The sequence below is a fragment of the Callospermophilus lateralis genome, chromosome 7, assembly GCF_048772815.1.
Source record: "Callospermophilus lateralis isolate mCalLat2 chromosome 7, mCalLat2.hap1, whole genome shotgun sequence".
NCBI classification, from domain to species: Eukaryota; Metazoa; Chordata; class Mammalia; order Rodentia; family Sciuridae; genus Callospermophilus; species Callospermophilus lateralis.
The window spans coordinates 19,731,977-19,746,396 of record NC_135311.1 but is presented as its reverse complement, the minus strand read 5'-3'; the positions used below and the strand labels follow the sequence as shown (position 1 = coordinate 19,746,396).

The 14,420-nt window shown below is 44.1% G+C and overlaps 1 protein-coding gene across 1 annotated transcript in view; it reads left to right on the top strand.

Annotated features, from left to right (window-relative positions):
• Positions 1-14,420, top strand: part of Ptgfrn (prostaglandin F2 receptor inhibitor) — a 72,745-nt gene that overhangs the window by 22,632 nt on the left and 35,693 nt on the right. Inside the window, exons 2-3 of the mRNA XM_076862832.1 lie at positions 8,154-8,522; positions 11,166-11,579. Coding sequence (XP_076718947.1) covers positions 8,154-8,522; positions 11,166-11,579 — 783 coding nt within the window. The remainder of the gene's footprint in view (positions 1-8,153; positions 8,523-11,165; positions 11,580-14,420) is intronic.

Here is a 14,420-nt window from a genome sequence, read left to right as displayed (position 1 = left end):
TTTAATTATATATATATATGTTTTAAATTCCAAAGACCTACTGTTAAATTACATGGTCAGTTTTCAGTGCGTTTGCCCACATAGTTATCCTTTCTGGTGCTCTTTGGACTTATTATTATTTTCATATTCCAAAAATATCATCAGGGATCATTTTCTGAAAAACCTCATGTAGTATTTCTTTTTGGTGTTAATCATTTCCCCTTGTTGAGAATTGGTTGAGAAAGCACATATATTTTGCCTTCCTTTAAAACAATTTTTTTTCTGTCAGTTATTTTCTTTTATCACTTTAAGGATGTCATTTCATGGTTTTATGAGATTGTTTCTGTTGAAAATCAGCTATCGGTTATATTTTTCTCCCTTTCAATAGTTTTACTGTGCATGTACTTAGGTGAAGTTTTCTTTGCATTTTTCCTGCTAGTGGTTTTTTAACACATTTTGCTTCTATAGCATGATGTCTTTTGTTGGCTTGAGAAAAAGCCTAGCTATTATCTCTTTAAAAATTAATTCTGATTCTACTTCATTCTTTCGCTTCTCCTGAGACTCTATTACACATCTGTTCGACCTTTTTGCTGTCTTTCATGTATTTCACAGACTTGTCTGTATTTTTTAAACTTTTTTTTTTTTTTTTGCACCTTGGACTTCAGTTTGGATTACTTATATTGACTTTTATGTTGCATCTAATCTTCTATCAGACCCACTCACTGAGCTCCTAACTTCAGATATTGTAGTAGTTGTTGTTCTAGAATTTCAATATGACTGTCTTAATAGGTTCCAGTTTAGGATGTGAAATCTTGTTTTTTATTTCTTTAGTAAGTTCATCATAGTTATTTCAGTTATTTCAGATCTGATAGCAGCAATACCTGGATCTCTGCAGATCTGTTTTTGTTGTCTCTTTTCTTTTAGTCATCTGGTTCTATCACCTTGAACACTGCCAAAAATGTAGAGGCTCTCTGAGATGTTTGTTATCTTCTTCCAAAAAAGGTAGACTATTTCCTGGCAGGATAACAAGGTAGGAGAAACTCACATAGAAACTCACGTTAATCTAATGAGGAATGGAGATTCTTTTAGATTGGATTCCAGTCTTCACGTGAGCCAGTTGGGTTTTCAGCTTTGCTCTTCCACCATGACCATAACCCTTCCAGTCTTGGTGTTTGTTATAGTCCACCTTCCTTTGAGGTCTCAGAACCCCAATATTGTTTCCCTGTTCTGTGGGATTCTGTTGGACTGTTTAGCCTCTTTGTATTTATTTTCTGCTTAGCTTCTCAGCCCCTTGTGTATCTTTCACTTTATCAATTGCCATGAGGGGAAAAGTGATGTGGTACGAGTTGGGCTTCTTTCTCCGCTGCCTGCCCTCCCTCCCCCCCAGGAACTTGGCTCCTCATTCTCTGAGTTTCTTAGTGACCTTGAAGTTCAGAAGCTGTGTTATTTTGGCCCCCATAAGTTGCTGGAGACTCTGAGTTACTAAATTCTACTTGATCGGGCCTACACCACTAAGAAATTGGCAAGTTTCTCAAGAGAATAAGCAGTTGACATTGTTGGGGTCATCTCACTGTGTTTTAGTGATCTTAACCACTTGAACCTGACAGTCTTGATTACTCACCAGTGCATCCAAGTAATCTTTTCCTATCTTTTTTATCTGTCTTTTGTGGTTTTTATCAAAGGGGGAGTTGTCTCAATACAAGGTACTTTATCATAACATGAAGGGTAAATCTGGCAAGGGACCTCTCAGTTATTGGTCCTTTGGAATTTGTACCCATTCATTCCCTTCCCCACGATATTTGCGATCTTCTAATGAAACACCCCTACACATACAACGAGAATCTTAAAATAAGGTAAAAGGTTCGAAGTTCAAGGGAAGCCGGAAAACCAGAGGAAGGTGTAAAGAAGGAGATGACTACTCGAAATGTAAACTACATATGGTTTTCATAGTTGAACATCATATTTAATATTGATTTTCCTTGACGCCAAAGTACAAAAAGATACATGATTTTTTTTTTTTTAAATTGGGGAAAGGGAAACTTGAAGGTTGGGATAGAATAAAGAGATGGAGTTAGCAGTGACAATTGTTTGATATTTTTTTGTTTTTGTTTTATTGCTTTTAAAGGAAGATTAAGAGACAATAGGTAGGGTAGGGGGTTCTGAGGCTTACCTAAGAGGATCTGTTAGCTAGCTTTTTGTCACTATGACCAAAATACCTGACAAGAACAACCGAGAGGAGGAAAAGTTTTATTTTGTTGTATGTTTTCAGAGGTTCAATCCATAGTTGAACTGGCTCTAAGGCAGAAACATTATGGCTGTGGCTGAAAGCTGTGGCACAAGAAGGCAGATAGAAAGGACAGAGAGAAGAGGGAGGGAGGGTCCAGGGAGCAGATAAAGCCCTTCTGGAGCATACCCCCGTGACCTGCTTCTTCCAACTAGGTCCAACCTCCTAGTAGTGCATTCGGCTATCAGTGGGTCAGCCCACTTAACGGATCCGTGTATTTGATAAATTAATTTACTGATGAGGTCAGAGCCGTCATGATCCAGTCATTGCTGGAAAGCTGCACCTCTGCTGTATTGGGGACCATGCTTTTAGCACATGGGGTTTGGGGGGAACATCCCAGGTCCAAACCCTTCAGAGGGTCTAGTCTAATCGGGGCATTACAATGTGATGCTGGACCCCTTAGTAATTGGGGGAGTAGTACTGATTGGGCATAGAAGTCTTCATACCAGTTTTATTGTATTTGAAGTCTTCATACCAGTTGTTGAGTCTCAGGTGTGACTGTATTCTATCACATAACTGCCACCACTGCATGACTGTTTAGTCACAAGTATTCTGTGCATCCTAACCTTGCACCAAAGACAATATAGTAATAAATGATGCTTAAGTAATACCAGCACATTAAAAACTTCACATCATGCTTGCACCCTACTTTTTTTTTTGAAAAAAGAAATTGACATAAAATCTCAACAGCTATGTGGTGAAATATGGTGAAGGTTCGCTGTGGTAACTGTCCTGCAGGGTAGGAGATACCTGTGTAATTCTTATTTTCTGGGGGAAAGAATGTAAAATGGTCCCCTAACAGGTATATTTTTCCTGCTACTAAATTTTAATGGATTTTTATCAGGTGAATCTTTGTGATACAGCCCAATGGTATCCTCAGTAGTATTTTTAAAGCTGGTGAAGAGTTGGTTTTCTTATGAGTTGGTTTTCTTATATTGACCCCTGCAAACACATGAAGCCATAATTTTAAATTGTTAATTGTTTAAGAAATTTTTATGGGAAGCTACACTAATAGAGTTCAAGTACAGATAGGCTTGGGACTCTTAATTTGAAACACGCTAGTAGGATTTGGGAAACCAGAGGAAATTTTTCTTTTCTTTTTTTTGCTCAAGTTATCAGCTGTTACAAAAGGTTTTGATGAAATTTTGCAATGTGTGGGTCTGTCGATATTCTTTTTGATTTGAGAAGAGCCATATGCTTTACTTTTTACAAATTTGTATTTATTTTTATGTGTCATTAGCTGTTATTTAACAATATTAATGGAAATCTGTACTAAATACCAGATTGCCGGTGGCAAGTTGAAATTCTGTTACCAAAATTTTAAAATCTTGATTTTTCACGGATGAGGGGACCTCCCAGTTCTGCATGGGAGACATGGCTCAGGTTTATGTCTTTTCAGATTAGAATTTGATCTTTCAAGCATCTGTTCATGTCTGCTTTATTTTTCCCAGCGGCACTGTAACATTGCTGTTGTCACAGGTACTTCTGCAGGATGAGTTGGAATGAGAAGGAGGGAGCACCTCCGTGATTCTGAGTGTGTGTGTGTTGGGGGGGGGGGGTCACCCAGGAGGTGGTACTGGAGCTGCCTCTCACCAGATCATTGCTGGAAAGCCCTTCCAGGTGGAAGGGGCATTGGGGCAGAGGCCTTGGAGCAACAGGGAAGGTGGCATTTTCAGAAAGTGAAAGTGGTTTGGTTTTTGTTGAAGGATAAGTATTAGGGGAATGAAGAGTCATAGAAGAAGCCAGAGTGGTACCATGGGCCAGTTTGTGAAGGATCCTGTATGTCTTCTGTTCATTCCTTTATTTAGCAAAGATTTATTGAACAGCTACTGTGTATCAGGTTCTGTTCTAAACACTAGCATTCAGCAATGAGTGAACAAAACAGAGAGCGCTGCTCAGGTGGCATTGCCTTCTGACAGGAAGAGATGGCAGCACTTGATAGTAAAATTATCTAAGTGCACAGAGAGGTATATTAGTGAGAACTGAAGAGGAATTTTGGCAAGAGCAAGAATGGAGGAGAGGCTGCTATTTTAGGGGGTCACGAAAGTCCTCATTAAGAAGGTGACATTGGAATAAAGATCTGATGCTGGTAAAGGAGCCAGTGGGGTGAATGTCTGAGAATGTTCCATGCTAAAGAATTGTGCAAAGTTCCTAAAATCTGGCTTGTTTAGGAGAAAGCAAGATGGGGTGTTGGGAAGGGAGAGGAACAGGATGCATGGTCTAGGAAACTATGAGGGCCAGGTCTTAATAGCCTCTGTAAGCATTTTGGCTTTTATCTGGGTAAGATTGGGAATGATTGGAGTGTTTTGACCAGAGTAAGATATAACATAACTTGAGTTTTTAAAAAGACCCCTTTGTAATGAGTAGAAAGCCAGGAGATGAGTCAGGGCTCTTGCAATAGTGCAGGTGAGAAGAACAGTGGCTTGGACCCAGGGGGTTGCAGTGCGGTGGCTGGGGGAGAGTTTTTGACCTAAGGGTGACATTCAGCCACTGAAAACTTCTGATCACAGAGTGATGTGGGCTATGTGTGGCAGCCATGTGGAAGAAGGATTGGAGAGTTGAGCAAGGAGCTGGATTAGTTTCCAAGGCTGTAAGAATTAGGAATGGAGATACAAACCTCACAAGTGATGTAGGCTCATGCCTGAAGGCCCTGTGAGCCAACTTCTTCATAAAAAAAATAGGAATAGAAAAGATTTACACATTGGAATTTCCTTTGTAAACTTTGCCAAGGAAGTAAGATGAATGGTTATGGTCAAGTTTACTGTAGAGGTGGCCCTCCTTGCACATCCCCATGGACCCCTACCACATGCAGGGTGCTGTTCAAGTGCTGCCAAATGCATTTGCTTTTGCTCATTTAATCCTCACCACAGCGCATAGGGTGCTGACGGCAGTCTCCAGGGCACAAAGATCTCTGCCATGGTGCTTCCTTCTGAGAGGTCTCTTTGAGAGATTCACAATTGTCTCGTCATCTCTAAAACTAAATATACGAAAGTGATCACCTCTTTCCTTTGTGAGCCATGATCATGATGTCTTTAGAGACTTGGTCACTGCCACGTAGAAATATGTATTATTTCAATGTTACTCTTTGAGTTCCCGCTAACAGAAATTAGCTTAAGAAACATTAAGTGGAGGTGAGTGGAATTGCTAGAAACTGAAACATGAAGAAAGGTGTGTGTGTGTGTGTGTGTGTGTGTGTGTCTCTGTGTGTGCATGCACATGCATGTGCTCACGTGCACACATGTCTGAGCACCTGGGAAATGGTCTAGAAGTTGTGGCTGGGTGCAGTGGCCCCAAGGCTGCCTTCAGATCACTGGGTGTGTTCTCTCCACCTCTGCCGTTCAGGTATTGGCCTGGGTCTCTTTTTATGTTGATGGCTTCTTCATGTGGTCAGGAGGCCTGCCCATGTGCAGCTTCAGGGTAAAACATCTTTATATGGTACCTTGATTCTACTGGGAACAAATGACTTCCTGAGAAGCTTCAGGAGAATTCTGAGTCACCTTGTCTTACCCCCAGCGCCCATCTCTGGAGCAGAGGTGCATGGCCAGCCCCATCTGAGGGGCAGGTAAGTAACACTAAACAGCTGCCACATGTCTGCTGCACCTTTGCCAGAAGTAAGAGGCATAAGGTCAAGGGCGTCATCTGGTGGGCACTGAGTTGCCTTAGGAAGAGGGTAGCCTGTCCCAGCGCTACTCAGTAGTATTTAAGGTTGGTGCAATTATTCTCCATGGGAAGATAGATGACCCATAGTTCCTCTGAGTTGCCAGCCCCAGTCACGTTATTTTTTTAAGGTGAGTTGTGTGATCTAGGGTCCAGCAGCTTTTCTTCAAACAGGGGTTCAGTCTGGACCTTCCCAGCTGGTCTAAGGGGGTGGGGAGGCAGCCAAGCCTCAGAACACACACTGTCCTCCTTCACTAGTTCTCTTAGGTGGATACTTTCTTTTTCTCTTCTTAAATGAGCTGATAGTGAGTGGAGAAAACAAGAGCTAGCTTAAAAAAAAAAAAAAAAAAAGTGTTCCATTTTCTTTAACCTTGACCCAAATTTAGATATTATTTTTTTCATCATAATCTGGTACACGTATACCTTTGTTTACTTAACAAAATACTGTATGATAAAACAGTATTTATCCCTTGCTAAATGCAATCCACTCTTAATAGTTTTTGTTCATTTAAAATTCCATTATAAAAAGCACACACCTCTGGTTGCCACCATTCTAAATTTATTTCACAACTCACTAATGGGTGGCAACTTATAGGTTGAATATTATGAATTAAACTAGTGAAAAACGGGCAGCAATGGTGTATTAGTTTAGGAGAGCTTCTGTAGCAAAGAACCACACATCAGGTGGTTTCAACAACAGAAATTCTTTCTTTCACAATTCTGGCAGCTGGAAGTCCAAGATCAAGGTATTGGCAGAGTTGGTTCTTTCTGCGGGCTGTGAGAGAAAATCTATTCCATACCTCTCTCCTAACTTCTCCTGGCTTGCTGGTATTTTTTTTGGTGTCCTTGGCTTGTAGATATATTACCCTATCTCTGCATTATCATGGGATATTTTCCCTGTGTCTGTGTCCAGATTTCTCTTTTTGAATCCAGGAGTGCTTAACCACTGAGCCATATCCCCATCTCTCTCTCTCTTTTTTTTTTTTTTTTTTTTGAGATAGGATCTTGCTAAGGTGCTGAGGCTGGCCTTGAACTTGTGATCCTGCTGCCTCAGCCTCCCAGGTTGCTGGGATTACAGGCATGCACCACCATGCCCAGCTTCAGATTTCTCCCTTTATAAGGATACCTGTCATACTAGGTTAGGGTCCCACCCTACCCCAGGACAACCTCATCACAACTTAAATAATTACATCTGCAGTGACCCTATTCCCAAATAAGGCCACATTCTAAAGTATGGGATGCTGAGACTTCACTGTGAATTTTGGGTGGGGAACACAGTTCAACCCATCGCCTGTTACACCTGTTCATAGAACGTTAAGAAGGAGCCATGCATAGCCATTTGGTCTGAATTGAAACGTAGGGAGTAAACACACTAAGTTAAAAATCATGCTTAGGAGTATTGCAGGGAATCCTTCTGAGCAGATTCACGGGTGCCGGTCCCAAAGGGTCCTGCCACAGGTCTGTGGATCACATGCTCCCGGGAAGGGAATGCCAGTGAACCCAGGGCTTCGTGCACCGGGCTTGTCCCCTGCGGCAAGTTCCTGCATACCTGCCAACGCCAGCAGCCAGCCAGACTCCCTCCCTCCCTTTGTGCTTCCCCATCCTCATTCTGAATTTAGATCAGGGTAAAGAATAGAGAAAAGGAAATGAGCCAGAAAATAGAAAATTAATACTTGGTAGAATCGTCATATTTTAAAATTAATTTATAGGCAATGTCAGATAACAGGAGTTAAATCATTTTATCAGCAGGTTGCTCTAGGATTTAAAAATTGGCATCCATCATTGTAAATCAGGTCTCAGGAGCCCCAGGGAATGGTCTCCAGGGATGAGGGTTGACATAGGGTGGGCAGAAATGTAAATACTTGATTAGCTGTGTCCTTTTCTTTCACAGAGAACGGAAAATATTTTTGCATCATGAGTGATAACAGTACGTTAAATAGTAACGGGAGGGACGCAGCTATTCGGGTTTATGGTTAGGCTTGTTTTAATATTTAATCTTCCTCCCTGTGAGTCCTGGGAAACTGGTTATGGGAGAGGCACTCAGTTCAGGGTATCCTTGGCTCATAGTTCTAGGGATGGCTTAGCATCCTTCTCCGGAACCCCTTTTCCCCCCATGGTTGGGATGCCATCTCTCTGCCTGAGGCCGGAGGGCAGAAGCATCCTTGAGTTTGCCACACTCGTCCTGGGAGACCTTCCACAATTAACGACCTTCCCGTCCTCTCCTGTTTTGCAGCTCTTTGTCGCGGGCGTGTGGTGAGAGTCCCAGCAGGGACTCTGGTCCGGGTGGTGGGCACTGAGCTGGTCATCCCCTGCAACGTCAGTGACTACGATGGCCCTAGCGAGCAGAACTTTGACTGGAGCTTCTCGTCATCGGGGAGCAGCTTCGTGGAGCTCGCAAGCACCTGGGAGGTGGGCTTCCCCGCCCAACTGTACCGGGAGCGGCTGCAGAGGGGCGAGATCCAGTTAAGGCGAACTGCCAATGACGCCGTGGAGCTCCACATAAAGAATGTCCAGCCCTCGGACCAAGGCCACTACAAATGTTCCACCCCCAGCACAGATGCCACTGTCCAGGGCAACTATGAGGACACAGTGCAGGTTAAAGGTACAGTCCTCATGTGGGGTCACTGTGCTGGGGGCCAGACCTTCCTCTGCCATTTGGCTGTGTCCAGAGACAACACCCCTGTCCAGGGGACTGCTAGTGTCTTACCCGGTTAAAAGCAGAGGAGGGACCAGGTGACCTCTAAGTGCCCTTTTTCTTCTTTCCTACATGGTTCTGAAGCATCTCAGGGCCAGGGAGTTGGAGGCAGCATGGTGTGGTGGGAGAGCCAGCTCTGGAGCTAGGTCGCCTGTGCTCAGTCTAGTTCTGACTCTGTCACTTGTTAGCTGTGTGATGGTGGGCACGTGACATGCCTCCACTTCCTCCTCGCTATGACAGTATGTACCTCAAAGGGTGTGAGACAGGTAAGTTAACATGTGCTAGGCCTTAGAGCAGTGCCAATAGCAAGTTGCATTCAGTGGTTAGTGACAAGCAGGTGTTGGTTACGATGACAATGATAAGTTGTACAGAAATAGCACATATTTCAAAGTTCATCTTTCTTTGTGACCTGCATGGTTTAAATACCTGTTTGTAACAGAAGTTGTATGTTTGTATATACCCCAAAAATGATCTGGTCATTGCTGTTCATTGACCTGACTGTGTAAAGAATCATATCTTCTGTTATCTGTCTTGGGTTTAATTTTATTTTTTCCATCTTTCAAGACCTTTTAGATTTACTCACACATTCAGTTCTCTAACTCCACTGAAAAAGATAGGGCAGGATATTTCTCTAATTGAACAGGAGGAAATGGAAGAGCAAAGGTTAATTACTTGCCTAAAATCACACAGCTAATTAGTAAATGAGCAAGAACAAGCCATTTTAATTGGAGGCTAACAAAATAGAAACATTATTATTGTTATTATTATTAATTATGCATTTCATTTGTACCCTGCCTCGTTCCCAAAAGGATAGAAATGTATGTAATTATCAGGACAGTGAAAAATGTACACGAGGATATAAAAAGAGAGGGTTGTTCCAGGCATTTGTATCCGCTGTGATTGGTAGAACCTTCCATCTTGGGTACTATCCCCGCACTAGAAACTCATGAAGGAATGAAACAGCTACCCATGTCTGTTAAGTAGGTTTAAAGCATTGACACATCTAATCTACCTCTTCCATCTCCTCTACTTTATTCCTACAGGAATAAAGTAGAGGAGTAAATCCTGAGTGTGTTTTGTAGAAGTCCCATGTCATTCTTGCATTGGAGTTACAATGCAGCGTGACATATCTCTTCTCCGCTAGGTCACATGCAGCCTTGACTTCCCTTGTGATTCTCATCCTGAGGACCAGGAGGGCAGCAGGAGACTACCATCCCAGTCACCATCCCCAGTGTATTTTTTTTTTTTTCCTTTCTTTCTTCTCTAGTCTTTAGCAGACAGGAGAAGCAAGGGAAGGCTTTTCTTGGCCTGAGAAAGCAGATGGATGACCTTGAGAGAGACTGACTGGCTGTCTAGATGGAGCTTCTGGCAGGTGCTACTTGTATTCCAGGGTTTCTCTGGCCTTCAGCTTCATGGGTCATGAAACTATTCATCTATACCCAGAGAGAAACCGACATTGAGAACCAAATCGTGTTAGCCAGACTCACAGATTGATATATAATGCTAGAAAGTCACGGCATCTATTTTGTAGAAGGGCTGGATCTTTAGAATATGCCCTTCTAAAGACATGGCAGGTTTTTTCTGTTATCTAGAGTACTCCCTTCTCAGGGACGCTGAATTGGTTTCTGAGAGTGGAACTGAGAGAAAAACCAAGGAGATGATGAATAGGATTCTCTTCCTGAGCTTCTGGACTAACCTGATAGATTTTCCTTGCCCCTTGTTAGAGGTCCCCTCTGTGGTTACTAGAGTACCAATGTTGGTTGCTATTCACTTCTCTTCCTAAATCACACTCACTAATAATTCCTTGACCCCTGCCCCCCCCTTTCTAGACCCTGTAGAAGTGCTGTTTCTTCCAGTGAGCCCTAGGAGAGCAATAGCTGGACCCTCAGCTTTCTTTGGCCTGGTCCTGTCCTGTGGATACACTGTTTCCCCCGCTCATCTCAGGCAGTTCCCAGGTGGTGAGCCACGGTCGGCTCATGCCATCCTATCCCCCAGCAGATCTTGGCGGGTTTAACTCTGAGAATGCCTCATCTGCTGGCTGCGGACTCCCTGTTCTAGCCCAGAGTCCTAACCAGGGAAGTATTTTGACAGTAATAACCAGTTGTTTTATCCTGATGTCAACCACTCGACCTGGGAACGTGCCCACTTTAACTTGTTGAACTCTCTGGTCAACCGCATGAGGAAGGTCCATTTTAAAGAAACTGTCACAAAAGAATAAAATAACTTGCCTCAGGGTGACAGAAGCACATCCCTGAAAACTCAGCTACCAAAGGCAGTTTTCCTTCCCCACCCCAGTTGTAGCCGGGGGGTTTAGTAGTCTCTTCTTCCTTTTTTTTTTAATTTATTTTTTTCTTTTCTTTTTTAAGTCACTTGAGATAGATGAGTCAAAATGGGAAAGCTGCCCATCTGGGCATGAGAACGGGGAAAGGAAGAAAGGATTTGACTTTGGGAATGGCCGCAGGCATGGTTCAAGGCCCGAGTCCTGGAAGGTGGCTGGTCTTCGCCACAAGGGGGCCCACGCCCGCTGACCCAGATGTGTTCTCTCTGCAGTGCTGGCGGACGCCCTGCACGTGGGCCCCAGTGCGCGGCCACCGCCCAGCCTGAGCCTGCGTGAGGGGGAGCCTTTCGAGCTGCGCTGCGTGGCCTCCACCGCCTCGCCCCTGCACACGCACCTGGCGCTGCTGTGGGAGCTGCACCGCGGGCCCTCGCGCCGGAACATCCTCGCCCTCACCCACGAGGGCAGGCTCCACCCGGGCCCAGGCTATGAGCAGCGCTACCACAGCGGGGACGTGCGCTTTGACACCGTGGGCAGCGACTCCTACCGCCTCTTGGTGTCCAGGGCGCTGTCTGCCGACCAGGGCTCCTACAGGTGTGTGGTCAGCGAGTGGATCGCAGATCAGGGTAACTGGCAAGAAATTCAGGAAAAGGCGGTGGAAGTTGCCGCCTTGGTGATCCAGCCAACAGGTGAGCTTCCGGAAACGGTGTGCCTAGTCTGTGTGTTGTGACCCGCGGTGGGATAAAGAACTGAGCCAGGGAGCCCATGGCTTTTGACAAGAACCGTGGGCCTCTCGTGTGAGGCCTTCCTTTGGGGGTGAAGGGAACAGGGTGGTGCTGATGGTTTGGGCAGAGGTGCATTGGTTTTGAGCTCTATGCTACCGTTTTTTTGGGGTGGCAGCTGCATTTATCTGATCTTATACCCATGGGAAGCTGCAGCATATTATTCAAGGTACTTCACTCAAAGATGGGAACATCAATTCCTCTCAGAGGGAAGCCCTGCCTGGTGTGCAAGGGGGATTTGGGGTGGATCTGCCCACACCTGCTCCCTTAGCTTTATCTAATTTGTGTTTTCTGAGTCAATCTGCCTGTCACCACAGCTATTGGGATGGGTCAGGATCACCCCCGAACCTCTTACCTAACTTTCGCTCTCTAGGCCTGCCTTTGGGGTTCCCTCAGCTGTGCCAACCCATCAGGTGAGGTACTCTGGAGGGCTGGGCCCCTTGCTTCCTCTACCATCCATATCCCAGGAGTATCCAGCCCTGGGTCTACTCAAGAAGTCCTTTTTCCTGTCATTTGTGAATCTACCCCCGCCCCCCTTTTAACCCCCTATTCCAACTACAGAATAATTAAGCAAATAGGAAAAAAGCATGTTAGAAAATACACAGAAATTAGAAGAAAACAATATGTATATATATTTAAAAGCCAGTGTTGACTTGTTGTTTAATAAGCATTGATAGAAAACCCGTGTGGCTCAGTTCTGTGCTGGGCCCTGGGGGCCCAGAGGCAGGACACTTGTTCCCAGGCCCCATGGAGCTTGCAGTTTCAGCAGAGATGGACTTCGGAAAGACCATTGCAGGGTAGTGTCATTGCTGGGCCTGAGTGGGTGGACTTTGTGTTCTCGGAGTGTGACTGACAGATCGCAGAGTGCTTTGCTGCTGCTGCTGCTGCTGCTGCTGTTGCCTCCTGTTTTTTAAACTGGGAAGACCTTGGCTAGGCTCATTTCCTGAGCAGAAATGTGAGCGTGTAGCTGCTCTGTTGCTTGGATGGGAAGGAAAGAAGGAAACAATGTGCACCGTGTTTGTCTCTGTTAGACATATTGTCCTGGGCACATTCCTCTGCGTTTATGCCACCACCTCAGAACTGGATTCAGTAGAAGTAGGTGTGAAAAGCAAGACTGAGCTTCTCGAGTGACTGTGGCCATCAAGGAGAAGAGTTACCCATCACCGTTACAGAAATCACTCTCCAGATGGATTCAAGTCATTTTTTTTCCCCTCTCAGTGCCGAGGCTGGAACCCAGGACCCTCCAGGTGCTAGTCAAGTGTTCTACCATTGAGCTGCATCTCCAGCCCTCGGGTCAGCTTCCTGAGCAGAAGTGATCTGTCGAGAAGCTACCCTACAAAACCTCCAGCTATTCAGCCTGCATCAAACAGCTATTTTAATGAGACAGGAGGGTTAAAAGAGTTTCAGCTTTGCAGCAAGTTAACCATTTTATGCAGGAATTTCAATTGTAAAGTTTTTTTTTTTTTTTTTTTTCCTTTTCAAATACCACAAAACCCATAGTATCTTGTAATAAGACTGGAACACTGAGCCTACTAGGCAGGTAATAATGTCTAGCTCTCACCTGAGACTAAGGGTTCATAATCTTTTTTATGCCACGGGCTTCCTTGAGAGTCCTTTGAAGTTCCTTTGTCAGAATTAAGATGTCTTAATTCTTAAAACATAATACACCAGATGACAGAGTAAAACACTTACGTTGAAATAATTATCAAAATACTTGAAGACAAATTTAAAATAATATTATGCTTCTTTATTAACACGTTAATAATAAGATAGAATGGTAGACCTAGCAAAGTATCATAATTTCTAGGTAGCAATGAAGGTAAGTGATGTTTTACAATATCTGCAACAACTATAAACCTATAATGTAATATGAAAATAACTGTGATTTCTGTTGGAGCGAAGTCCCAGGGGCAGGTAGTACTACCCTGCTCATTTTCACATTGTGAAAAGGTACTCTATTTTAGGGAACATGGGTGAAATGGATTTTTTTTTTCCCCATACACATTCACAGATTCCATAAATTCTCTTTGTAGACCCCAGGTTAAGAATCACTTGAGTTATAGTCATTTCTATCTTGTCTAAGTTATGGTTATTCTCTTGTCTTGTACTATCCAGAGCTGACTGCTTAAATATTCTGATCACATTGTTGTTATAAATGGCACAGAGCCACTTAGACAATGAAGCTGTGTTCCGGATGAGGTAGTTACCTGCCCCCACTCCCCACAGTTATAGTACCGGGTAGGACTGGGTGATGCAAATCTGGATGTCTAGTTTATGGATGCAGTTATATTACAAGGGAGAATTCCTATAGCACAGGCCTTGCCTAGGTCCCCTCTTGCACTACAAATCCTTGAGAACTGCTTCTTTATTTCCCTCTAGCCTGCTCCAGCCTGTTTTCCAGTGGTAAACTCTTGAATCCAGAATGTGGGAGGCCTATGGTTAGTGATATGACAGGATGTTTAGCCACTTGCACAAATAAAATTACAAAGTGAACTATGCAGTTGAAAAGACATTTCTGCCAACATTTCCAGGACCCAAGGATCTATTTTCTCAATATACACATACCTCAGCTCCATGTTGAGTGCTCCTTCACTGACCTGACACCCTCCTGAGTCAGTCTTCCCTGGCCCAATAGCAGCTCCCCCAGCCGACTTCAGGGTTCTGTCCACGAGCATTGTACTGTAAGTGGGGTGGTTCAAACTGCAGGACCTGGCTCAGCGTGGCAGTTTCTGTGAATCCTCTCAAAAG